At 45.9% G+C, this 26,118-nt stretch overlaps 1 protein-coding gene across 1 annotated transcript in view; it reads right to left on the bottom strand.

Annotated features, from left to right (window-relative positions):
- The window catches only part of GRM1 (glutamate metabotropic receptor 1), a 311,031-nt gene that overhangs the window by 227,290 nt on the left and 57,623 nt on the right, over positions 1 to 26,118 (bottom strand). The window contains exon 3 of the mRNA XM_014605565.3: positions 6,047 to 6,296. Coding sequence (XP_014461051.3) covers positions 6,047 to 6,296 — 250 coding nt within the window. The remainder of the gene's footprint in view (positions 1 to 6,046; positions 6,297 to 26,118) is intronic.

Below are 26,118 nucleotides of genomic sequence, written 5' to 3'. Positions count from 1 at the left end.
GGGATTGCAAACCTTTTTTCCAGACTATTTATTTTGTTCAGTTCCTGTCTTATTCCACCTGCTCCACCTTCTCATGACATGTTTCTCATTAGGTAACCACAAGCATAAAAAGGAGTAAAACACAAAACTGTAATAGTGTTGTTCCCTATCACCATCCCAATTTTCATGTCTCCAGCTTTTCAAACTGCAGCCAGAAACTTATAAATCAATGATTACCCTATCTTGTGGCTTAAATTACCATATTTACCCAAATTCAAGACACTTTTGAATTTAATAACACCTGCCAATAATTAGATTTTATACATGGCAAATTATAAAGTTGTTACAATTTTCCACATACAGAAACTCAAATTATTGGAGGGTTACCTTAAAATTCATCCCTCCTTGCTGCAAACAGCTGTGGTAAGAAAAGCAGAGGTAGGGGTGCAGGTGGCCAGACACTCACCCCCTTGCCCCACTATGCCTGTGCCTGCCCTCCCGTCACCTGTTCCTCCTCCCCCTGGCCACTTGCTGGCCTCTTCTACCACTTACTTTTTATGATGACTCTGTCAGCAGAATGCAATTTCTACCACACTTTCTGTCTCCCCCATGCACCCCGCCACCCTAGAAGGTCTCCTCCATGTACTTTCCCAACACATGACCCCGTTTCCACAGCTTGATCAACCCCAGCATGGGGCAGGTGGCAGCACAGCTCTGACTTAACCCCTGGTCCCAGAGCTGGGGCTGCAACAGCCACCTACCCCCAGTCAGTACTCAAATCTAAGACAAAGCTTTGCCCCTCATGTTGAATGGGGCGAGGGAAAGAGGAGGGAGGGAACAGGACCTCATTTTGGATGCAAGTAAATATGGTATTAAAGTATCACCATAAAATCAGCTTTAGCCAAACAAGTCTTCCCTCCTCCACTCCAGTTTTTTTTTAGACCTTTCTTGGGCTCAAGAATTTCTTCTCGGATCCAGCTGCCTGGCATTTTAAGGCTTCTACTCTCACCACTTACTGCAGACAACTTCTGCTACGTATTTCCATCTGGATGGTATCAAGCACCCCACTTCAGGTCTTGTCTGATTCTAAATTCCTATTAAAAAAATCCCTCAAAAAGTCTCTTTCCTCACTGATGAAACAGGCTCCCTGAAAGGAAATTCTTCTTCCTGGACTAATATCAGGAATCCCTGGTCATTTGACCCATTTGTTCAAGTGACCAGGATTCAGCTCAAGCCTGAATCCATTATCTGAAGCAGATAACTAAATACAGATGGGAATATACCCAGCTGCCTAAAACATTGGTGAAGTAGGCACCAATACATGAGCATAAGTTTTTCTAACACATATGATGGTATAAACTTGGCTTTAGTTTTTTAGAAGTGTAAACTCAGTATAATTTCACATAAGTTTATACAAGCATAAACAAAAGCCAAATTTGAACTAGGATCACCTTTCCTACCCTACCAGTCTGTTTTCTTCAACAATGAAACTGCAGATAAAACTGGAGGATAATTTAGCTAGATGTCCATTAATAAAGGTTCTCTCTTTGCAGTGAGTCGGACTGGAGTTATGAGGTGTGACTGACAATACACCTTCCCTTATGAATAAATTAAGGGCCTCTTTTTGCTTACTAGTGCAAAAAAAAATCTTGATTTCACATTCACTCCCACATCTCTAAATTAAAGGAATAAAGTTGCTTCTTTAGAGGTCTTTGTTTTTTGCTTGCCTGTATTGTTTTAATACAAATCACTCGGTACCACATCACAGCAATGCTGATGTATAACACTGTTTGCACTTGTATTTGACTGCCCAGATTCATAGCACTGCAGTTTCAGTACAATTTACTTGTGAATAATAGTTGGCTGTTTAATGCTGGATCTGCCATTTTTTAGTAACTTAATTACAATTCAAAGGAATTATTTTCTTTTAATTTTGTAAAAACTTATGACGTATTATAAGGCTTGCATATAATTCATACTTCATCCTGCTTTTGGGAAAAAATCTAGGCTCCAAGAATTGTGATCCCCAGCCCACCGAGGTTTCATTTTTTAAAAAGAAAAGCCATCAAAGCTTACACAAAATAGGACAGAAATAGTACAAGAAAGTTTGGATGAAAAGCACTTCATGACTTTCAGTGAAACTCCTCAACTATTACCATTTACAAAGTAGAACACTGGAGAGGTTCTGAATAAAAATATCAGTGCCACCAAGAAAAGGTTTTCATAGCAATAGGTGCTAGGTTGGTAGTAAGAAAAGAGAACAGACAAGATAAGCAGGTAATGGATAAGGGGAGAGATATAGGAAGTCTTTGAAGGGAAGTAAGAAAAGCTTGAATTCCATAGAAAATAAAGAGCCAAATAAAGGGAATAAAAAGGAGGGCTTGGTTAAGATGGCAGGTGACCTCAGAAGCCATATTTTGAACAGACCTGAGAAGGCAGAGTAAGTATCAGAAAAGTCAAAGGTAATGAATCAAAACAGGGGTGTACTTGGTAGTCGTGTTGGTCTGAGACAATAAGACATACAAAAAACTAGAACTCTTGGTTCCAAAGTGATACCTTTTATTAGACCAACTGGAAAATGGCAAGAAAATTGTCCTTTTCCAGTTGGTCTAATAAAAGGTATTATTCTGGAACCAAGAGTTCTAGTTTTTTGTATGTCTTTTTGTGTCAGACCAACACAGCTACCAAGTACACCCCTGAAACATGGAAGATGCCAGATTTCAGCCGACTTTGGATTTTAAACTTAATTGCAGAACAACAAGGAAGTTTTTTTTTGCCTCTCTACCTACCATCTAACACCTTCAGGGAAGGAATTCTACCTGATCGACACATCAACGAGCTACTCAACACAGCTCACAAAGACCCTCTCATGGACCCAGAGGGACAGACTTCCATCTTCAGCTCCCTCTGTGCAATAATGAAGTTTATTTCTGACCTATGGGGACTTTTTACCATCTTGTACTATCTACACTTTTCCCAGAGCCTGACGAAGGGACTTTGATTCCCGAAAGCTTGCAGAAAAGGACAATTTTCTTGCCATTTTCCAGTTGGTCTAAAAAAAGGTATCATTTTGGAACCAAGAGTTCTAGTTTTTTGTATGAATCAATACAGGCACTTAAGAGAACCTGAATGAGGGGTCTCACATTTAAAAGAGAATTTAAAGTTAAAGATGTCTTTTGAGTAATGGCCCCGAGTAAAACAAGTATGATCATGGTGTCAGTCCTGGCAGACAATTAAGTGGAGTAGGTTTTAGAGAAAAAAAAAAATCAGACACTCCCCTAAGCGTGTTGGGATATTTCATTAGGGATGGTTACATTTCCCAAACACTGCCTCAAAGTAGAGGCTGCTAGAAACCAATCACAATTGAGAACTGGGAGGTGCATTATATGGCAAAAATAACTAAAGGGTCAGATTTCAATGAACAAGTACAAGATACAGACATGATAAGAAAGCAGTGAGGAATCATCACTGACTTTAATAGCTAAAGTACCACTCTGCATCTGTAGTAATATATGTCCAAGTTGTTAGCCTGGAAATGTGTGAACTTAGCTCATATATAATGAGCTGGTTATCAGGGAGATAAAGATTTAAAAACAAATTAACCCATGTAAAAAAAATATAACGCATGTTGTTGTGGGACTTCCTTCCAAGATTCAGCATAAGGTAGGTAGCAAAGAGTATCAGGAGTTACTGGTGTGTGTGTGTGTGTGTGTGTGTGTGTGTGTGTGTGTGTGTGTGTGTGTGTGTGTGTGTGTAACAAGGCATCCTTGTTACTAAAAGGCCTGAGAGGGTAAGAGACGGGACCAGGAAGGGCAGTAAGGGATAACAGCTCAAGTGGACTGGGCCTGGGACTAATAAGGCCAGGTGGCTAATGAAGCAATTAGCTACACCTGCTCATTGGGCTCAGAAGACCCAGTCACATGACTGGGAGGAGACTGGGCTTGGGGGATATAAACCCAGTCTCTGACTGTGCAGGGAAATCCCTGCCTATAGGGGAGAGAGGAGCTCTTGGGAGTGAGGGGCTGCTGGAGATAGACAGACAGGTGCCCAGGCCATCCAAAGAATCTGGGGAAAGAGGCTTCTATGGAGGTGGGGCCTGTGGGCAACATTTACCCTGAGGAGGGAGACTATTTATGTTATGAAACATCTGGCTTGTGTTTGTACAGAGGACTTGAGTTGTGACTACAGGGGTGGAGAAGGTCATGAATAGGGATGCCTGGGTAGCAATCCCCTACTACTTATGCCAGGAGCTAGCCCTGAGCTGAAGGCATAGAGACTGGCACTGAGATTGAAACCCCAGGAGGGACTGCTTCCGATACCCAGGAGCTAGGGTCTTAAACAGTAGACCAAGGCTGAGGGTGCAGCTAGAGATGAAGGGGCTGTGTTTCTCTCAAAAGACCAAGGAGTTAAGCTCACAGAACAATAAAGCTTGTTTATTCAGAGAGCAGTATTCTGCTTCCTGTTCTGCTGTTCCCTCCTGCAATCCCAAGGCCGATGTAACAATCCTCTATAATAATTTGCTTTGTTTGTGTTTTTGTCATCTGTCTGTCACACTCAAAAAAACATATTTTAGCTCACTTTTCTGGACTTTTAGTGACTGATTTCAATTAGTTATGGTGTACTCTTGGTATCCGAGCATAAAACTGTCCCTTTACACCCTTACTTTAACTTTAACCCACAACACCCTTACCAAGGTGAAGCAGAGAATAGATGGCAATTGAATGCAGAAACAATGGCAAGAGTAAGACAAAATGAAACAAATGAGCCAAAAGGATATCATAGAACAGATGCAATGGAAAGGCAAAGGGTTCACAGAGGCAATAGGAGACAGGCTGAAAGAGTAGACAACAACAGAGTCACTGAAGACAAGATTGAGGAACTTAGTTGTGGATTGATGAATGTGGTGTGCCAATTTTGTAACTCTTTAAACTTCCAAGCTGAAAGACTGTTGGATGGCCAATTCCAGAGTTGTTGTCATAAGGGTAAAGTGATTTTGCCGCCAAGAAGACTGTTTCCAGGGTATTTGCGGGATTTGAGGATGAATTGGAACAACGAGCATTACCAGAACTTTAAAACAAACGTTTGATTGTACAATAGTGCATTGCCTGTTGAGCAAAGATCATTGTGATGAGATGTATGATATATAGACCGTGTAGAGGATTGAATCCAAATGCACCATGCATGGAAAATCATCAATGTCTGAACAACTATCTGAAGAAGTTTAGAGAGGAGAGGCATTTAAATGTTGATAGGTACCCATTATATAGAAGACCAGGCAGAACAGCTCAAGCTGGTAATGACATTGGATAACAGAAACATGTTACCCTATAACAAGTAGCCTATTTTTGCCCATCCTTTTGTCAGGCTTTTGCACCAGTTTATACATAACACTCTTAAAGGTATCCACACAGGGGCCACAGCTAGGACAGCTGAGGCTTCAACAAGTCCTCAGAAGCCTATGGGAGTGCTCCTATAAAAGGGGAGCACTCAAAGGGGAGTGTAGGCCCCAGATGAAGCAACTGGTAAAGTTACTCGTGGCCCCAAGGACCACCTCCCTCAACAGCAAGCAGAATAACGTCAAAGGTGTGGCAAGTGAAAGACTGGAGGTGAAGTGTTACAATTACAACATCACTCTACCACTTCTAAAATTATGAAATTTAATTAAGTGAAAATATAAAGATCAACGTATCTTTCATTGCTAACATTTTTAGTACATTTTTCTGCCTATCACACTTCAAATTCACATTCTCTGGCCTTTGTTCTGAGGGCACGCAGCATTTCCAACTACAGTTTTAATATTTATATATAAATATTCCTACACCCACCCAAACACACATTAAGCTGGGATGTGTGTATCTGCAAAGGCCATGAATGTTTACATCAGGAAAATCTGTCCAAAACCATCCCAATTTAGTAGGCAAAAATCTTCATATCTTGTTTCTGGGTTCAGCTGGTTGCCTCCTTAAATTCATTATTAAAGTGTAACAAATAGCTGCAGTTACAGAAGTCAGAGAATAAAGACAGTCTTTCTCCTGAGAAAGCAATGAAATATAAGTCAAAGGCTTACCTTCCAATTAACTGGAGTTCCCCAAGTACTCCAAGGCGTCTCATGGCTATAAGGATTCCCCTCACTGTCATCCCTTCACAGAAACAAACCACAACTCTGGCCTTGGGTAGCCTTTCACGGAGCTTCCGCAGCAGCCGATCAAAGCTCTTTTCCCCGGCATTGCTATAGATCTTGTCAGAGTGAGCAATGCATAGACCTTCTTGGGCAGCCAACTCTTTGAAGGCCTCCATTCCACTCTCCCCATAATTTCCTGGATAAAATAAATGATAATTTTTATTTTAGTGCAACAGCAATGGCATTTCGTAGTTTCATAGATATTAGGGGCTGAAAGGGACCTTACAGATCATCGGGTCCAGCACCCTGCACGTGGGCATGACCCCAGCAAGCATGCCACTTTTTTGACAGATACTTAAGAGATACAGTGGTACCAGCAAATGTTTCTTCTCAAATTAACTAATAATGGTAGCGCTGACAATAAAGGAGGAAAAAAGACTTTCATTAACTAGGGCTATTGCACTGACTGTTTATAACCCAGCAGGGTCTTCATAAATTAGAATCCATTGAAGCAACTTTGGCACTGGGGACTTGCTGACAACAGTGCGTATCAAAAGCAAACATAAAAAATGACAGAGGCAAGGAGAACCAGGGGCAACTAAAACAATAAGAATACTACATCATTTGGGAACTTTTAAGCTCTTTTTTAAGATTTAGGAGGCAAAAGTCATGATGGTACCACTGGCTTCTCTAGCTGTTTGGGGCAATAGGAGCAGTTAATCAAACAAAAAGCAGTTGAAGTGGCAATTGGTGGTTCTAGGTACAGCAGCCTTTCTCTCTAATGTGTGAAATTAATTTGGGTAATAAAGCCGTTTCTAGTTTGCAGGTTGTTGAGTTAAATGCTGCTGTTGTTACTACAATGCTCTTTTACTTCTTACACAAAAGCATTTTGAAAAGTGTCCATCTATGCCCCACAATTTTTGCTAGGCTATTCAAGGAACCCTTTAGGTTACATACCAACTGGTTCAGTCAGAATATATTTACTATAGGACACTCAGAACAAATTTCCATACCAGCCATTTCTCTGGTAAAGTTATTCTATTAGCTGCTATGACCAACAGACATAAGTGAGATGAAATCATCTTATATTATATTTCTCCTTATCAGAGTGGACTGTTGCCCCAGATGCATCTCTGGTATTGCTTCTGGAGTGCAGGAAAATTCAAAAAAAAGTTAGACTGAGTATGGAAAGGAAAAAGTAAGCAAAGAATAACACTAAGAACCACTGCTGTGTGCCTACTAACTTTAAAATATACCAGGTGCATCTACACATGCACTTTCCTGGAGAGTTGACCAATTAGCTCCACAGTAAAGCAGCGCTATCTACACATACATAAACATTTGGGCACAGTAAATTAAGTGCAATGAAATGCAAGTGGAGATGGGGTTGCCTGGGGCATGAGAGTGCTAAAGTGCAGGGGCTGCCTGCCACATGGCTCTGCACTTTAGTACTCTTGTGCCCCAGCCGGTCCCTCTACCACCTGATGCTGCAACACAGACCCTGGGACTGACCCCTCAAGCCTGCTGCCAGCCCAGGACTGCTCTGCCCTGGCTCAAACTGCTGCAGTCCTGGACACACGTGTAGACACTGTGCCAGGGAGCAGTTAACTTTGGTGCAAACTGTGCTGGGTGCTGGGTGTATCATACAGCATAAATTAAACATGTAAATGCACCCTCTTACAGGGAAAAATGGACTTGATTCTCCATGGGTGCATCTACATGTGCAATTAACGTGAAGCAATAAATTCTGGAGTAGGAGTAAACTACTCCCGGGCAGGGTGAACATTTATATACGTGCTCCAGGATAGTGTGTGTGTGTAGCACCCCCACCGTCATTTTTAAGCACAGGGATGCTGATACACAAGACGCTGGGATCTGCTGGAGCATGATAATTACCATGCTTCAACAGACTCAATTAATTGAGCCCGCTCCAACACACTGTAATTACACCACATCAGAGCAGCCTTCCTACTCATGTATAAGTGCCCAGTGTCTACAAAAGCACCCAGCAGGACAGTAGCAATTTGAGCCAGAGTGGAGCAGTTTACTCCAAGGCTGCTCCTGCCCTGCTCTGCCCCAGGCTTCAGGTGGCAGCATCAGGTGGGGGGGCAGCTGGCTGGGGCACTGGGATGCTGAAGGTACACAGCCAGGTGGATAGGTGGCAGGCAGGAGTCTGGCCCTTTGCTGGCTAGGTTGACCAGGTTCCATTTATACCTGTGGTCAGTGTGTGTGTTTATTTGCAATTAATTACTCTGCCATAAATTAATGCTGTCCCCAACAGTACTATGTCATGGTGGTGTTCATTACCATATTTCACAGTGAATAAGTTGAATTTTGAAGACAAATTTTTAACTCTTAAAATTCAACCTCGACTTATACACTGCCCCTTACCTCAGTGTGCAAGGTGCTGGAAGCCCAGGTGGGTTCATGGGATAGACAGCATGCTGATGGGCTCCCGCTGATGGTAAACCTATATTCTTGTTTCGGATATATACGTCGACTTAGAGGAATTCAACCAGAGCCAAGCACAATTATGCATGGGTGGAGTAGTCTTTATTTTCATAAACCCAGAATATATTAAGACTTTTAAATAAAAACTATAATATGGACTTTTAATCCATAAAATGAGGGTGTCATATAGATAAGCAGATAAAAACATAACACTTATATAATGGTTTTCATACAATGCTCTTAAAATGCTTTAAAAATATTAAGCTCCATTAATTAACCTCTTTAAATAGATACTCAACCTGTACCTTAAGAGAAGCTATAAGCAACTTGCCCAAGGTCACACACTGACTAGGTGAAATTGGGAATAGAATCCAGGAGTTCCGTGTAAAAGACTGTAATTTTCTCTCTCTCAGAATTGTTTGACATCTATTGGAATTTTATCTCCATTTTATTTGGCAGCAGAAGTGTGTTTTTTCATATTCCAGAAATCAAATCAACTTGTGGTTATTTTGACCTTTAAAAAACTTTATTAAAATCTCAGTCAACTCCACACACAGGCATAATCATATAGATGGATTCTTATCGTGTTAGCAAAAACAAATCTAAAATATCTTACTCAGTGGGCCCATCTATACAAGACGCTTACTATGCATTAGCCTAATAGCACTGCACAGTAGAGTGGCAGTTAAAAACAGTGCTAATTGCCTACTGCGCAGTGTTATTAGGCTAATGCTCAGTAAGTGTCACAAAACAACTGTATTTGACACTACTGCACAGTAACTCTCGTTACTGCACATTTAGTTAGTACTTTATTGAGCAAGTACTAAACTAAACGTGCAGTATCCAAGGTGCATTAATGAATGTGTAGATGTGCCCTCTATGTAGAAGACAGGTCTGTGAGAAAAAAACAATAAAGTTCAGGTGTACAAAAAAAAAGTGGTACCTTGAAACAGAGCCATATCAGAAAATGTTTCACTTGTAGAAGTGATCAAACAAGGAAGACAGTCAGAGCTAGCTCGCAAGATCAGACCTTGCACAGATACATTTATAAACTCTAATGATGGTCATATTTTATGTTATTTGAATGAATTAGGTTGGTTTTACTATCCTCCCTTTTTAAACTCCTTTTTTAACCTAGGAATAATTCTCTCTGGCATGCTTGTTTTGCTTATAGGCCCTCAGTCCAGCATTAAGCTCTGCAAAGACTCAGGGTATATCTCCAGGGGTCTCACTACATGGAGTTAATTGCAGCTTCCATTAGCGACAGATGTCTGTGAAAACACTCTAGAGGTGGACTCACTGCTCAGGTTTAAGGCACGTTAGTAGGGCAGCGTGGGAAAGAAAGCAGTCGGCTCTGTAGATGGGGAATTTTAAAATGTAGGTCTATCAGTCTAACACAATCTAACCTTTCATTTATTCAGAATAGAAGTTAGAAGGAATATCTGTTTATGAGAGAGGTCCCCCAATTCATTCAAGGTTAGTAGGGATTATACACCTGTTCTTTGAGATACCCCAGCCAAAGGGGATAAATGTGTGGAAAAGCTTTGAAACATTTTTTTTAAAGTAACAAGACAAGCAACACAAGACACCTAACCTATTTTATAGACAGAGCCAGGAGCAAAACTTATAGTGAATTTGACTAGCATCTTTAATTATGAGACCGTTTCATTTAGTATATTTGCCACATTTATTTTTCATGACAGTAGAAATAAGATCCCAATCAAAGGGGCAAAGGCAAAAAAGGCAATAGAAACAAAAAACACCCAAAATGTAAATGCGACAGCCACTTAATCAGCTCTTCTGATTGAAGAGAGTGAGTGCATCTACATGTGCCCCTATGGCACCACTGTTACTGTGCCATCATTTAGTACTTCCTTTAGGAGTAATAGCTGTTACTGTGCCATGCTGGTGGTACACAACTATTTTTAGGCCCTACGTCACTGTAGCAATGGGCTATAACAGGGGTAGGCAACGCTTTTTGGCCGGAGTGCCTAAAAAACCACAATGTCTACCTTGGAAGGTGCCAGACTGCCAACGTGCTGGAGCCCAGAGCAGCTGTTTGCAGCCTCCTGGCTGCAGCCAGCCCACAGAGCCTGGTCTGCTCGCAGCAGGGCTCGTAGCCTCCCAGCTGCCTGCTGGGAGCAGCCTGGCCTCCGTGGCTGGCAGCAGCTGCCTAGAGCCCAGGGTGGCGTTGGTGTGCTGAGCAAAATGGCCTTGCATGCCATGCTCAGCATGCGTGCTGGGGGTTGCTGACCCCTGTGCTATAATGAGGGAGTGCATCGCTATGGCACAGCTGTGGCATCACAGTTTGTGCCTGCCGATATAGCAATGTGCTAGGGTGCCGTAGCAGTGACACAGCATCTCATGTGGACATGCCCAGTGAGTGTCATTTCTCTCAGGCCATGGCAGAATTCCATCTCCCATCTAGGCCCCCAAAATCAAGCTGAAGAATCACTAAATGATCACAGCACCAACACCTGAGAAAGGTTCATGAGGCTCATCCAGCCTTCCAACTGCTACCCCCTGCTGCTTATCCATGGGTACCATGGATACTAATAAATATGAACCTCAGCAGATTAGAAATGACCACAAGACCCAAGAAATGAGAGTGAAGGAATGGGGGAAGTGTTCTAAATAATCTTCCTGGTTGAATGTAAAGGCTCAGGCAGGAACAGATAAAAACAGGAGATAAATGCATGGCTGCCCAGGAACATGGCTTTGAATTCCTCAACCATGGAATAGTTATCCAGAAAGGAGGACTGTTGGGAAGAGAAGGGGTCATCTGATGAAAAAAGAGGAACTATGCTAGGATACCAACTTGCCTAGCCAGGACCAATTTAAAAGTGGCCTGAAGGGAGCTCATGACAAAAGCCCAAATGGTAAACAAAAAGAACAGAAGTTATCTGGTCAACGTTTGAAGTCTGCTGAAGGAAAATTGAAAGTTGTAATAGGTTTGTAGAAGACAGAAAAGAAAGAACAACTAGGCAACCCATCCACACCGGAGCTATCTCTGCACAAGTGACAGGAGTATGGGAAATAAGTAGAAATAGCCTGAAATCTTAGGATGCTTGTACATGGGACAGGGGTTTAATCCCCAAAGTTTTATTCTATACTCCCTTAATTGAAACAGTGGACCATAGAATAAAACCTTGAGGACTTAACCATTTACATTTTTCTGTCTTGTTACGTGGAGGGGCCTGATCCTTTTTTTTTTTTTTTTTTAGTCGGAGCTGGAGCCTGCCCACAGCCGGGGGATGAGCTGCCAGCAGGTTGAGCAGCCCCTGAGCTGTGGTGGGAAGACTAGTCCTTCCCTCTGCAGCAGCTGCACCCCTAAGGGCTTCCCAGAAGTGCTGCTAGTGGGCTAGGTGCTGCCCAAACTCAGAGGTAGCACCCAGACTGATCCAAATGTTCCCCAAACCCACCTGGGGAGCAGCACCTGGCGGGCTTCCAGTGGGTGGGCTTGGGAAACAGTTGGATTGGGTTGGATGCTGCCTCTGAGATAGGGAAGCACCCAGCCCTCCAGCAGCCCACCTGTGTGGACCTGAGGGGCACTGCTGCCATGAAGGGAAGGACCGGGGCCCCCCACAGCTCAGGGGCCGCTCAGCCCTTTGGCAGCTCTCCCCTAGCCATGGGCAGGCTCCACAAAAAAGGATGGGGCCCCTCGCTACTTCTGCTTTCAGCAGGTGCCTGCTGAAGGAAGAAGTGGCCGAGGGGCCCAATCCTTTTTACTGGCAGAGCCTGCCTACCTCTCCCGCGGTCAGGGGGTGAGCTGCCAGAGGGCCGAGTGGTCCCTGAGCTGCAGGGGACCCCAGTCCTTTCCTCTGCAGCAGCAGTGCCCCCAGGGCCACCTAGGTGGGCTGCTAGCAGGCTGGGTGCTGCCCCAGATTGGAGGCAGCATGTGGCCCGATCCAACTCTTCCCTGACCCTGAGCTGAGGCAGCACCTGACCCACTAGCAGCCCGCCCAGGTGGCCCTGGATGGTGCCACCACCATGGAGAGAAGGACTTGGGCCTCCTGTAGCTCAGGGGCCACTCAGCCCACCGGCAGCTCAAGGCAGAAGCGGTTAAGTGGCCTGATCCATTTTTTCTGTCCTTTGCAGCTGCTAGCACCTGTCAGCCATCTTAGTGCCGAGGTCAAGCACAGTGCAGGGGGCAAGGTCAAAGCAACCTGCCATGTGCCCCTGTAGCCACCTAGTGGTGGCAGCTATCTCTGGCCTCAACATGACTGCCAAGGCCTGGCAGCCATGTGGGCAGAGGCTGGAGCTCCTTTTGGTGGCCACGGGGGCACACGGCAGGTTGCTTTGACCTAGGACTAAATTTAGTCTCAGGTTGCCTGCATGTGGAGACGCCAGCCTATTCCTGCTTACTGTGCAGTAATTTACTTTAGGGACTGAAGCCAAATTTCTGTGAAGAGTATGGTCTAAAACTCCCAAGAATAGAAAAAAAAACAGTGTCTAGTTTGGGGGAGTTAACAGCTGCCTTCTTTTTGAAGTACAGGAAACAAGGATTCCTGGGAAAAGTTATTCCTCCTGGAAATCCTCCTAGACACTGGCCTATTCCCATTTACTGCACAGTCAATTTAAGCCAGCGTAAATGCACACATAGACACACCCATTAGGACCTAGATAAAGTGTCAAATTCTTGGAATCATTTGAGCATAACTTCTTGTTTCAGAAGATGGAGGAAGTTACTAGGAAGAGATATTTCAGATCAGATTCTGACTAATAAGGAGAAACTAGTTGAAAATCTAGAGATGGAAGGAAATTTGATTGAAAAGTATCTTGAAATAATAGAGTTCAGTACTCTAAGAAAAGGAAGGAGTGATAGCAGTAGAATCAGGGTGATTGCCATGGAAAAGCAGACTTCAACAACTCTAGGAAGTGGTAGGTAAGATCTCTGAGGAAAATAACCTAAGGAATGAAGGAATCCAGGAGATTTGGAATTTACTGAAAGAAAGAGACTATATTAAAAACGACAATAAATTATTTCCATGCACAGTAAAACAGCAAGGATAGTAAGAGACCAGATCAGGAGCTCTTTAGGGGCCTAAAATCAAGGAATCAAAGAGTGAAAAAGAACACACACCTTAAAGTTAAACATTAAGGAGTAGCACATGCCTGTAGGGATACAAAGCAAAGCAGCTATGCTGGAAAATTAAGCCACAAGCATGCTTGAGGGACCTGAACTACGAACACACAACTTTAAGCCACATGATCATAAATCAGGTACCAACTTGTGCACACCTTTGCTGGTACCAGGATCCACACCAGGAACACGATCCAAGTAAGTTAGGGTGTGGAGGGGGGCAGGCAGGACTGAGGGTGGAAGCAGGGCTAGCGGGTCTGTGGGGAAGCAGTTAGCAGGTGCAGCAGGGGGTTGGTGGGATCAGGTGAAGGGTTTGGTGGGTCCATGGCAGGGGGCCGGGGGAGGGAAGGGGGGTGTCTGTGCAGGGGTGGGAGGGGTCAGAGGCCTAAAAATTAGCCCAGTCAGAGTAGCAGGGTAGGAAAAGTACAGCCCCAGGGCTGGGGCAAGCAGCTGGGCTTTCCAGCCCTGGGGCTGTGCTCCAAACATGTATATGTGTTCAGTTAAATCAGGGATGGGTTAGCACAATCTACGTAGTGCACCTTCTCAGGTGAACTATGTTAGATCAGGCCAGTCAGGTTTTGCCTGATCTAAACTCCCTGAACTTATCTACAAAAAGTTTGGCACTTAGAGCAACCTAGCTAGGGTAGGTCGATCTAAGTGTAACGTGTATGTACCCTTAGTTACAATTAGAAAGGGAAATAAGAAACAGCCAGAATGAGTTCTATGAATTCATTAGAAGTAAGAAAATATAGAAAAATTGGAGATTCTGTAGGAGAGCACCAACAATGATAAGAGGTTTAGAAAATGCACTCCCTCATTATAGCACAGGGGTCAGCAACCCCCAGCACGCATGCTGAGCATGGCATGCAAGGCCATTTTGCTCAGCACACCAACGCCACCCTGGGCTCTAGGCAGCTGCTGCCAGCCACGGAGGCCAGGCTGCTCCCAGCAGGCAGCTGGGAGGCTACGAGCCCTGCTGCGAGCAGACCAGGCTCTGTGGGCTGGCTGCAGCCAGGAGGCTGCAAACAGCTGCTCCGGGCTCCAGCACGTTGGCAGTCTGGCACCTTCCAAGGTAGACATTGTGGTTTTTTAGGCACTCCGGCCAAAAAGCGTTGCCTACCCCTGTTATAGCCCATTGCTACAGTGACGTAGGGCCTAAAAATAGTTGTGTACCACCAGCATGGCACAGTAACAGCTATTACTCCTAAAGGAAGTACTAAATGATGGCACAGTAACAGTGGTGCCATAGGGGCACATGTAGATGCACTCACTCTCTTCAATCAGAAGAGCTGATTAAGTGGCTGTCGCATTTACATTTTGGGTGTTTTTTATTTCTATTGCCTTTTTTGCCTTTGCCCCTTTGATTGGGATCTTATTTCTACTGTCATGAAAAATAAATGTGGCAAATATACTAAATGAAACGGTCTCATAATTAAAGATGCTAGTCAAATGAAGAAAAGTTAAAAGAACTAGGTTTGTTTAGCCTGGAAAAAAAGAGAAGGCTGTTCAGGTACATGATGTAAAATGTCATAAAGAGGACAAAAATCAATTATTCACCATGTCTACTGCAGGCATGATGAGATGAAATCTGTTTAATTTGCAGCAAATCATATTTAAGTTAAACACTTAAAGTTAGGACAAGCTTTCAAACTAAAAGGATAGATTACGACTGGCACTGGCTACTTAGGGAGGTTTTTAGAATCTCTTTCATTGAAGATTTGTATTAACATACTAGACCAGGGCTGTCCAACTTCTAAGCAGCCAAAGGCTCTGTGCGGTGCACCAGTGGGGGCCTACATAATGTGCACACCCCACCCCCCACTGCACTGCATGCAGCAGTGCACTGGCTTCACCCTCAGCTCTCTGGTGTGCAACACACCACATGAGCACCCGGAGCTGTCAGCTTCCCCAGCCCTGCAGGCTATTGCATGTTGTGTCATCCCACCTCCTTAAACAAGGACAGGACGTGGAAGCTGCAGGGGGGAGCAGATGCTCTGAGACCCTGGCTGCTGCTGCAGCTGGAGCAATGCGGGCAGTGGTGGCTGGGTGGGAATCTGGGAGTCGCAAATTAACCCCGCACTGGCTGCACATAGCCTGTGATCCATCAGTTGGACAGCCCTGTGTTAGACAAAAGCCTATGAAGGATGGTCTAAGCATACTTATCATGAATCAGTGCAGGGGGATGGACTGGATGATCACTTTAGGTCAGTTGTGGACCTACATTTCTATTATTGTATGAATCCAATCTGCTTATCATCCAGTTGCATTCAGTAGCTATTTTGTGCTCCATTCTTTTTTTCACTCTCCATTATACCTTGCTCCCTTCTCTCCTGCTTGGCAATAGCATTAGACAGCTGTAAGATGATATAACTTAGTGCTGTAAGGTATAATTTTTTTCCACTATAAAGCAAATCTTTGCCTGAGCTAATTAAAAGCCTTTTTTGGCATAAGAAAAGAAAATGAATGAGGAGCAAGAGGATTTCATTGCCATAGCAGCAAGCAGCAGTTGTGTTTAAAAGATTTCTAACTGCAAATATAGGCTAAATATGAGAAGAGAATAGAGTGGGAAGATGAGCGGATCCCAGAGTTCCCTAATAATATATCCCATTAACATATTTACAGGAAGTATTAGCAATATCTAGTATTGCACTGGGGTACAGACATGGGGCCAGAAGCTGAATGATTTTGTTAGTAAAGGAAAGACTACAAAAAGTTGGAGTTTCAATTGCTGAACATGTACACGGTCAACAAAATTACCCAGACCTCATTGGTTACCTAATAATCTCTCATAATTTTTCCCCTATTTCCTTTACTTGAGATGTGCTGAATAATGTTTAAAGCACAGAGCTAGGGAAGTCAGAAGATTTGGGTTTGGTTCCTTCTCCGCCACTGAACTGACGTTTGATTTTTAGTGGCAGGACTCAATTAACCTTTCTGCATCTCAAGTTTCCTCACCTGTAAAATCAGACTAATACTTCCATATTCCAGTAGGACATCTTAGTCATGAACATTTGTTAAATGATCTGAGATATACAGACGGAATCTGAAGTATTGTGACTATTTTCCATTTGGGCAGTGAGGTAAGTAAAACAAGAAAAGCAATAGTGTGTACTTCTGTTAAATACTTAGAAGTCTAGGAGGATTCCAGGAGGAATTACTTTTCCCAGGAATCCTTGTTTCCTGTACTTCAAAAAGAAGGCAGCTGTTAGCTCCCCCAAATTAGACTTTGTCTTTTTTCTATTCTTGGGAGTTTTAGTCAATTCTCTTCACAGAAATTTGGCCTCAAGCCCTAAAAATCAATGTCACTAGTATAGACTTCCTTTCAGAGCATGGACTGCATTTGCAAGGCTGTTTTCTCTCCCCCTTTCTTCACAAATCCCCTGTCCCATATATTTTCAAGTAGCAAACCTGTTCTGGCTATGAAAAATGATTTGCAGCTGGCAATGCTAAGGAGATGGATTCATAGAACACTCTGGCACTTCCATTTCTGACCCTGGTCAGGACGAACCATTGTAGAAATAGTAATATAAAAACCAGGAGGAAGCTAACTACAAGATATGCCTCGTACTTTATTTTAATTATGTTGACTGCCCCTGATCACTGCTTTGGCAAAACACTCCCTGCATTTAAATAAAAAATCCAGTGCTTCAATTCTCCAAAGCCTAGGATGTAAAAGAGCCAAATTAGAAATTTCCACCTTGTAGACTAGTGCAGGGGTTTTCGACCTTTTTTAATAAGTGTACCCCTGGGGAGGGGGCGGGGGGTGGCAAATGGCCTGATGCAGGGGTGAGGAGGGGGCAAGTGGCCAGACATAGAGCCCAGGGGTTGACGAGTAGCAGAGCGGCAGCAGCGTAGTGTCTGTACGACCTTCCTCTCACCCTGTCCCTGCTTCTGTGAGGCAGCAGCACGGGGTGGTGATGCTCTGTCCCCACCCATCCCCGTGTACTCCCTGGGACCTTTCAAAATACCCCCAGGGGTATGCGTACCCCCAGCTTACAACCCCTGGAACATGTGTGTGGGGATACAGGCAGTCCTTGACTTACAACGTTTCGAGTTACGTTTCATACTTACAACGTTTATAAATTGGCACCACGGTTTTCCGTAGCTGCACATCAGCCCAGCACCTGCCATTTTCCCCATAAGCCTTTTATATTACCAGCCACAGTTTTGCCAATCACGGGAACTTTCAGGAACATAACCACAGCAGTTGGCGAGGGAAACCTGTATAAATTCCTACGTACAGTTCAGTCTTTTGGTTGGTCACCTACATTTTCATTCATGTTTGACCACGCAACTGCTTTGCTTCAAAGTTACTGCTGTTAGTCCCACCAGCTACAGCTACTACTAGCCTCCATCTGCTTTGAAACCTGGCCTTCCTCTGTAGGTTCTCAGCTGATTTCCTGTTTTCCCATAAACTCCCATTTTTTTTTATTGTATTGTATTGGTAACTTCTACCATCTGTGATTACACCATACCTTCCTCAGAACCTAAGGCCATTTCACACATACAACAGTGAGCCTAAGCTGTTGAGCAGAGGCCAGCCTCTTGATTTTCTGTAGTCAAAGGAAACAATCTGTACAGGATGCCAGAAGAACAGAATAGAGCAAATAAAAACAAACAGTCTGCAAAACTATAACTTTTCATTGTACTAGAAGAGTAAAGTATTATACATAGGAATCTATTTCTGAGAGTGGTAAAATCAAACTTTAGTTAAGGAAATCTAAGTGGCCATCAATGACCAGATACATAGAGTTTGTTGGAGAGTTCCTATGGGATAAGCCATCTCAACAATGCAGATGAAGTAAAACTACGTAATTGAGTAAAACTGATACATTTAAAGCTTGACTGTGCACAATGTAGAGGATGCAGCATCTTGATCACCCGGTAGCAGTTTATTAGCTATGAGCAGAAATAGCAGTGCAGGGGATTCAATCCTGCAGCAAGAAGAATGCTGCTATTCAATTCCTTTTTACTAAGGACAGGAATAAAGCCATAGATTACAGGGTTTGCATTGAAGGGTTTGGTTCCTACCTGGCTTCAATTCACTGACCACACACTGCTCTTGTTTTCACCATGGGTGATCCGGGATCAGTTTACTTGTGAGTAAACTACTTGTGAGCGTAAGTTCCTGGGCAGGCATCGACTCATGCAGGGACATAGGAGAAGATTTGCTGTTCCTAGCACCAAACTGCTCCCACTTCCTGTGGCCCTGCAATGGGCCCCTGCTGCCACCAGGGGGTGGGGGGCAGGGGGGCTTGAGGTGCTCCCTAGGTACAAGCACCAGGCCAGGGAGCACCAGGCCAGGAGGCAGCTGTCCCTGGCCAGGACTGGGACATTGCTCCCTTCCCCTAGGGAGTTGCCTGCTGCCGGGGCAGAGACAATGTCTCCCTGCCCCAGGAGCAGGGAGCTCCTAGCCCTGGCTCCCTAATCAAGGCAGGGGACTTGGAAAGAGTTGCAGGGGAGGGGCAGGCCCCAGTCCCCTGTCCAACCTACCAGAGGGGCAGCTAGCAGTGAGCCCCCAGCTGGGCAGGGACTCCCCAACCACCCAGGGGCTTGCTACGAGCTGTCACACTGGTGGATGGGACAGGGGGCTGGGACCTGCCCCACCCTTGCATTTCTTTCCAAGCCCCATGCTTTGATCACCCAATCGGGGTGCAGGGCTGGGACCTGTCCCTGACCAGGACAATTCCCGACTCCAGCTCCACGATCATAGGGCAGGAGCTGGAGATTTTGTTCACCAAACAGCTCCAGAAGTGCAAATGCAGAGCTCAGTGGGGAACAGCCTGGGGAGCTTGTTCCCCACTCAGCTCCATGAATACAGAGCTGGGTGGGGAAGAGGCTGGAAAGTCTGTTTCCAGCCCAGCTCCACAACCCAGCTCTGTACTCATAGACCTGGGTGGAGAACAGGATCCCCAGCCCCCACCAGCAGGTAGCTCCCAGTGCCAGCTCTAGGACTGTGGGGTCAGCACTGGAGATGCTTATCTCCCAGCACCAGCTCTGCAGTCGCGGGGCTCAGACTGAGAGATAAGGATGGTCACAGGGCTTGGACTGGGAGATAAGGATTTCCCAGCACTGGCCACATGACTGCGGAGCTGGAGATAAAGATATCCCAGCCCCCTGCACCCCGATAGTGATGGCAAAGCAGGAGCTGGGAGATAAGGATCTCCCAGCCCCCACTTTCCCACTGTCATCTGAGCTGGGGGCTTGGAGCTCCCTACATCTGGGGCAGAGGGAGTCTCACCTCCTGAGAAGACCCACCTGGGCTCCAGTGGCAGAACCCACCCTGGCAGCAGGCAACTTCCAGATTTGTTCCTGGTCAGGTGTGTGTCACAACCCAAGGGTGTGATTTTGTGTGTGCACGCTTCGGCACTGCTAAATTATTTCCCGCCACGAGGAGCTTTCTTTGCAGGGTGCATTTCTCAGTTGCAAAGAGAAAACCCTGGTGCAAAGGAGTTCCCGCCACCCGCATGCAAATTTGTGTCCCACTATTGGCCAGTTCTAAATTATTCCCACGTGGCGGCTAGCGATTGGCTTGCTAGCCGTATAAGAGGCTTGAGCGGTTTCTGCCCAAGTTGGAGGACTCCACAACCATCTGGAGGAGGAGGACTTCACGTCTCGTGAAGAACTCTAAGCGCTGCGGAGCCTAACGGACCCAGCGTGTACCTTAAGAAGGCTATAGGGGTCTGATCAACCTCTGGCCTCTCCCCGTCACCGAACGATCCCTCGACGAACCCCTTCCCTGCGCGCAAGTTCCACGGAGCCTAGCAAACTTCGTGTGAGTGTATCCAGAGCTCTTCTCCGAGTTGTTTTCTTCAGTTGACACGACGGGCTCGCGTTTTTAGAGTCTTCAGCCGGATTGGGCTAGAGTTCGCGAGTTTAGAACTCTTGTCCGCTTTTCTTCTTTCCTGTCTGTAACTGCAACTCAAGCAAGTTTTCCTGCCTGCTCCGCGACCATCTACGGTGTAAGTAAAATAATCTTTAATCAACCGCTACGCGTCCGTGCCTAATTCTAGTCCGCCGGCCTACATTCCCCGACCCGCGTGCCAGGGCTGCTGGCCACAGCCTGCCGCGCACCCCCAAGGGCCTCAGACCGCTCCCGGCCCGTACAGTGTCTACATGAACACTACTGCACAGTGACTACTCATGAGCAAAATTTGCTACTTGCATTTGCAGATAGCTAGTTTACTCACAATTAGTGAGTTTTACTGTGCAGTAGGCATGTGCACGTGTAGACGTACATGCTAACTGCACAGTAAACTAAACAACTTTGCAGTAAAGCATCTTGTGCAAACGTGCCCCCTGTGCTTAAAAAGCAGTACTACAAGCAAGTTTCAACTCGTTATTCTGGTGGATCTTTATTTATGCCTTTAGACAGGAGAATAAATTGTAGCAAATTTACTTAAGGCATTTGGCCTCTCTTTCTGTTCACAAACTGTCAGTGAATTGCTTCTCATTTTTTTCTGATATGCATTCAAAATTATTCTAATAAAATCTAAAAATAATTCTTGAACTGTACAGTTTTTGTTCATTGTATATTTTAGATTTCTGAATTTCAAGCCATATTGATGAGCTTTGGTTGGACATAATGCTTACTATTTTATTCTTTTCTCTGAGTTATTTGAAGAGGGTAAATGTTAGAATTAAGTGGTGATGAGAATGGTTACATGCCTATTCCAAAGTCATTATCCAGAAATAGTCTCTAATATTTTCCCATAACTTGCTGTGACTGTTCCTGCTACTGAACTGATTTGAAAAAATATTTGGAGATAACATACTCAAGAAGAGCACCGAAGCAAAAGAACCACACTTTTTTTTTTTTATCCTAGCAAATATTCACAGAAGAAAATTGGAGGGATTTGCCCAGTTTGTGCCCAGAGAAAAAGACCTGCCTCAATAAAGCCACCAGTCCAATGGTTATAATATTCATCTCAAATGTGCGGCTTAAGTCTTTGCTCTGCCTAAAATGGAGCAAGGACTTTAACCAGGTTCTCCCAGATTCCAAGTGAATGCTGTAACTACAAAAATTATGGTTTTCTGCAATCTTTCTCTGGTTATTTGGACTAGAAATTCTATCCTAGACCTGCAAAATTTTCCTATTAAAAATGTTCTTGAAAATGATATATTTCAGTGGAAAGCATTCAGATATAACAGTGGTCTCCAACCTGTTTAAGTAGGAGATTACTTTTTTAATTAAAAAGCAACCCAAGACCTACTGTGCACTGCCACCCACCGCCCCGACAGGTCAGTCTTTGGGGAGGCAAAGCGGGGCAGATTGAGGCAGAGGGAAAAAAAATTATTTGGCGTGCTCCCACCCCCAGCAGGTAAGTCTGTGGGGGAAGGGGCGAGGGGATGGGAAAAGGCTGTGGAGGGGTGGGGCAAATCAAGGCTCCAGTGGTGAGAGAGGGAGTGGGGCACAGGCAAGAGCAGGGGTTGGGGGGAGTAGGGCCCTGGCCAGACTGGGTGGTGGGACAAGCAGAGGCCCAGGGGGCACATGACCCTGGGCCTCCACTTGTCCCCCACGCACCCCAGCCCCTGCTCCTGTCTGTGCCCCGCTCCCTCACTCATCACTGGGGTCTCAATCTGTCCCCATCCCATGGCAATGAGGGAGGGAGTGGGGCCAGGTCAGAGGCAAGCCCTGCACAACTGGGGCTAGGAGTGGGACGGAGACGTGAGCATTTTGCCCAGGGGACGTGTGCCCCCAGATCTGCATGTGGCGCAGGGCAGGCTGGCGCTGTGCCAAACTCGTCCTGGTGGGGGTGTTGGGCCGTGCTGCACTCAGGCTGGTTGGCAGCAGCCCTGGGAGCGGGGGTATGGGTGGGCTGAAGGCACACAAAAATTCACTGTAGGCACCCCCACCCTGCTTCCCAGCATTGCCACTGCCCAGCTGGAACACAGCGTGGCCCAGCCCCCCCACCAGGAAGAGCCTGGCACTGCTTGCCAGCCCCAGCCCTCCCTCCCCACTCCCTGCCATGCAGATCCCAGGCACACAGCCGCCATGCCCTTCTGGAGGAAGGGGAAGCCAGCACCAGTCTCTTTATGGCAGGGGGTGCTGGACTGCATTGTGGTAAATTTTCAGGTGCCTGCAGCACCCCTTCTCTACCCCATAGCCCCACTCCCAGTGCCACCACCACCACCCAACCTGAACACAGCCTGGCTCAACACCTCCAACAGGACCAGCCCAGCTCACAGACCAAGCGCAGTGCTGCCTAGCCCACCCCCCCCCCCCGCCCGCCCCCTGCCAGGAAGGGCTGGGAGGGATGGGTTGGCCCCAGCTCACAGCAACAGCCAGCTCAGCTGGCATGCAGATCCAGGGGCATACCCACCATGTCTTCCCAGGGTGCGTGCCTGCTCTCCCACACCCCCTGGATGAGCCGCTTACAGCTCCATCTTGCACCTGGCCCAGGCTGTGCAGGGTCTGCCCCAGCCCCACTCCCTCCCTCACCTCTGCTGCAGCTGTCCACACTGCCCTGTGTTGGGGGGGGGGCACATGCCCCCCCATCCATGCACAGTGGAGGCAGCTGCCATTGCAGACTGGGCTTTGTGCCCCAAGCCCCACTGCAGCTGACCCGAGAGTGACTCAATGCCACGTGCATCCAACCACTGGGCTGAGCCTCATCCCCTGCCTGCCCAGCGGTGGGTGCACATAGCATCGGGCCACTTGCAGACCAGCTGCATTGGTGCTTGGGGCACAAATCCCAGCCTGCAATGGCAGCTGCTTCAGCTATGAAAAGATGGAGGGGCATGTGCCCCCCAGGGCCTCTGCCAGGGTGTCCACAGTGGCAGGAGCCCCCCTTGATGTGCTACCTGGGCTTGCTCCTCCCACCACCAATCTAGCTGGGGCCCACTCACCATACCTCTGCTCCTGTCTCTGCCACACACTGTCCTTCATCATGGGGGCCTCGATCTGGCCCCCGCCCCTTCTCTCTCCCAATGGACTGGCTTGCTGTGTTGTGGGGGGCAGGGGGCATGTGAGCGCAGTCCCCCCAGCCTTAGATCAAGTCCAAGAGACTCTGCAATTGAACGGTTGATCACCATCAACTGCTTGGTGACTACTGAGATATAACAAAAGTATGTTCTTATTTTTAAAAAAGAAAAAGAAATTTGCCACCTTTAACCACCTTCAAGTAAGATCCCAGTCCTGCAAACATGTAATATGCTCTTCTGGACTGTGTATGATAGTCCTCTGGAGGTCCCATGATAATAAAGTTAAGCATATGAAATGAATATTTGCAGTACTGGCGCCTAACAGAAATCAGTACTATCCGCAAAATCCAAATCCAGGTATGATTACCGCTCCTACCCATAAACTTTGGTTCATAGATTCATAGATGCTAGGGTCGGAAGGGACCTCAATAGATCATTGAGTCTGACCCCCTGCATAGGCAGGAAAGAGTGCTGGGTTCAGATGACCCAAGCTAGATGCTTATCTAACCTCCTCTTGAAGACCCCCAGGGTAGGGGAGAGCACCACCTCCCTTGGGAGCCCATTCCAGACCTTGGCCACTCGAACTGTGAAGAAGTTCTTCCTAATGTCTAGTCTAAATCTGTTCTCTGCTAGCTTGTGGCCATTATTTCTTGTAACCCCCGGGGGCGCCTTGGTGAATAAATACTCACCAATTCCCTTCTGTGCCCCCGTGATGAACTTATAGGCAGCCACAAGGTCGCCTCTCAACCTTCTCTTGCGGAGGATGAAGAGGTCCAGGTGCCCCAGTCTCTCCTCATAGGGCTTGGCCTGCAAGCCCGTAACCATACGAGCGGCCCTTCTCTGGACCCTCTCCAGGTTATCCACATCCCTCTTGAAGTGTGGCGCCCAAAACTGCACTCAGTACTCCAACTGCAGTCTGACCAGCACCCGATAGAGGGGAAGTATCACCTCCTTGGATCTATTCGTCATGTATCTGCTGATGCACGATAAAGTGCCATTAGCTTTTCATCACACTGCCGACTCATGTTCATCTTGGAGACCACTAGGACTCCAAGATCCCTTTCCGCTTCCATTCCACCAAGCAGGTCATTCCCTAGGCAGTAGGTATGCTGGGTATTTTTCCTCCCTAGGTGCAGCACTTTGCATTTCTCCTTATTGAATTGCATTCTGTTGTTTTCCGCCCATATGTCCAACCTGTCCAGGTCTGCTTGTAGTTGTTCCCTGCCCTCCGGCGTGTCCACTTCTCCCCACAGTTTTGTGTCATCCACAAACTTGGACAGAGTACACTTCACTCCCTCGTCCAAGTCGCTGAGGAAAATATTGAAGAGTATCGGTCCAAGGACCAAGCCCTGCGGGACCCCACTGCCCACACCCTTCCAGGTCAATACCGACCCATCCACTACGACTCTCTAGGTGCGACCCTCTAGCCAATTCGCCACCCACTGGACTGTGTAGTCATCTAATTCACAGCCTCTTAACTTGTTTAGCAGTATGGTGTGGGATACCGTATCGAAGGCCTTCCTGAAGTCTAAGTATACGACATCAACCCCTACTCCTGCATCCAGGCATTTTGTAACCTGGTCATAAAAAGACACTAGATTAGTCAGGCATGATCTACCTGCTACGAACCCGTGCTGGTTTCCTCTCAGCATAATTTGTCCTGCTGGGCTCTCGCAAATGTGAAGTTCACATCTGGAATTTTTGTTTGGACTCAAATTTGGCGATCACGGTTGATAAAATGGTTATATTATAACAGATTGTTTAACACAGTGCTTCTCAAAGTGGTGGTCCGCAGACCAGTGCCGGTCCACAGCGAGTTGCCAGGAAAGAAAGAAATATATTTTCAGAAGCATAATATTGATATGTAATAGCGCCACAGTTTGTACATTCCAACACTCCAGGTGACATCACGTCGTGCGAGGTGAGGAAAGAGAAAGAAACAGCCGGTCGCGCCTTTCTGTAGTGCTGTTACACATGGTTGCTGCCACCAGCTGAACCGGGCACCGGTCTCTGGCCCACTGGAAAAAAAATTGCCGGTCCACCATATCAGATAGTTTGAGAAGCACTGGTCTAACACATCTAGGTACAGTGTGGTGAAACATTTTTTTTCATCCACTTGTTTCAGTGATTACCAATGGGGCTATTACTTAGTGCTAAATACAGGTAATGTGTTTAGGTTGTTTTTACCCAGTAGTGCTTCTACATCCAGTTATTGCACTTTCTGAGGGTGACTTTGTGAGGGGTAACATGGGGAAGATGGACTTCAAATGGGCACACTTGTGAAATATGATGAAACTGGCTAATTGCAGGTGAAAGGGGTAAACTACAAGGTATAAAACACACAGATTAAAACTGGGACACATTAAGAAAATTAAAGTAGAGGTGAGATTATTTTTTCCCATTTTCTTTTGCTGAACTGGCTCTTGACTTTCAGAAGAACAAATATAGACTCCCAAAAGAATAGTCATTAGGTTCCCCAAGAAATTAAGTATTTAAAAACTTCAGTAGGCTCATTCATGCTGATAACACAATAGCTGATGGTAAATATTTGCTAGATCAG

This window comes from Alligator mississippiensis, chromosome 1 (assembly GCF_030867095.1).
Source record: "Alligator mississippiensis isolate rAllMis1 chromosome 1, rAllMis1, whole genome shotgun sequence".
NCBI lineage: Eukaryota > Metazoa > Chordata > Crocodylia > Alligatoridae > Alligator > Alligator mississippiensis.
This window is presented reverse-complemented; position numbering and strand designations above follow the sequence as displayed.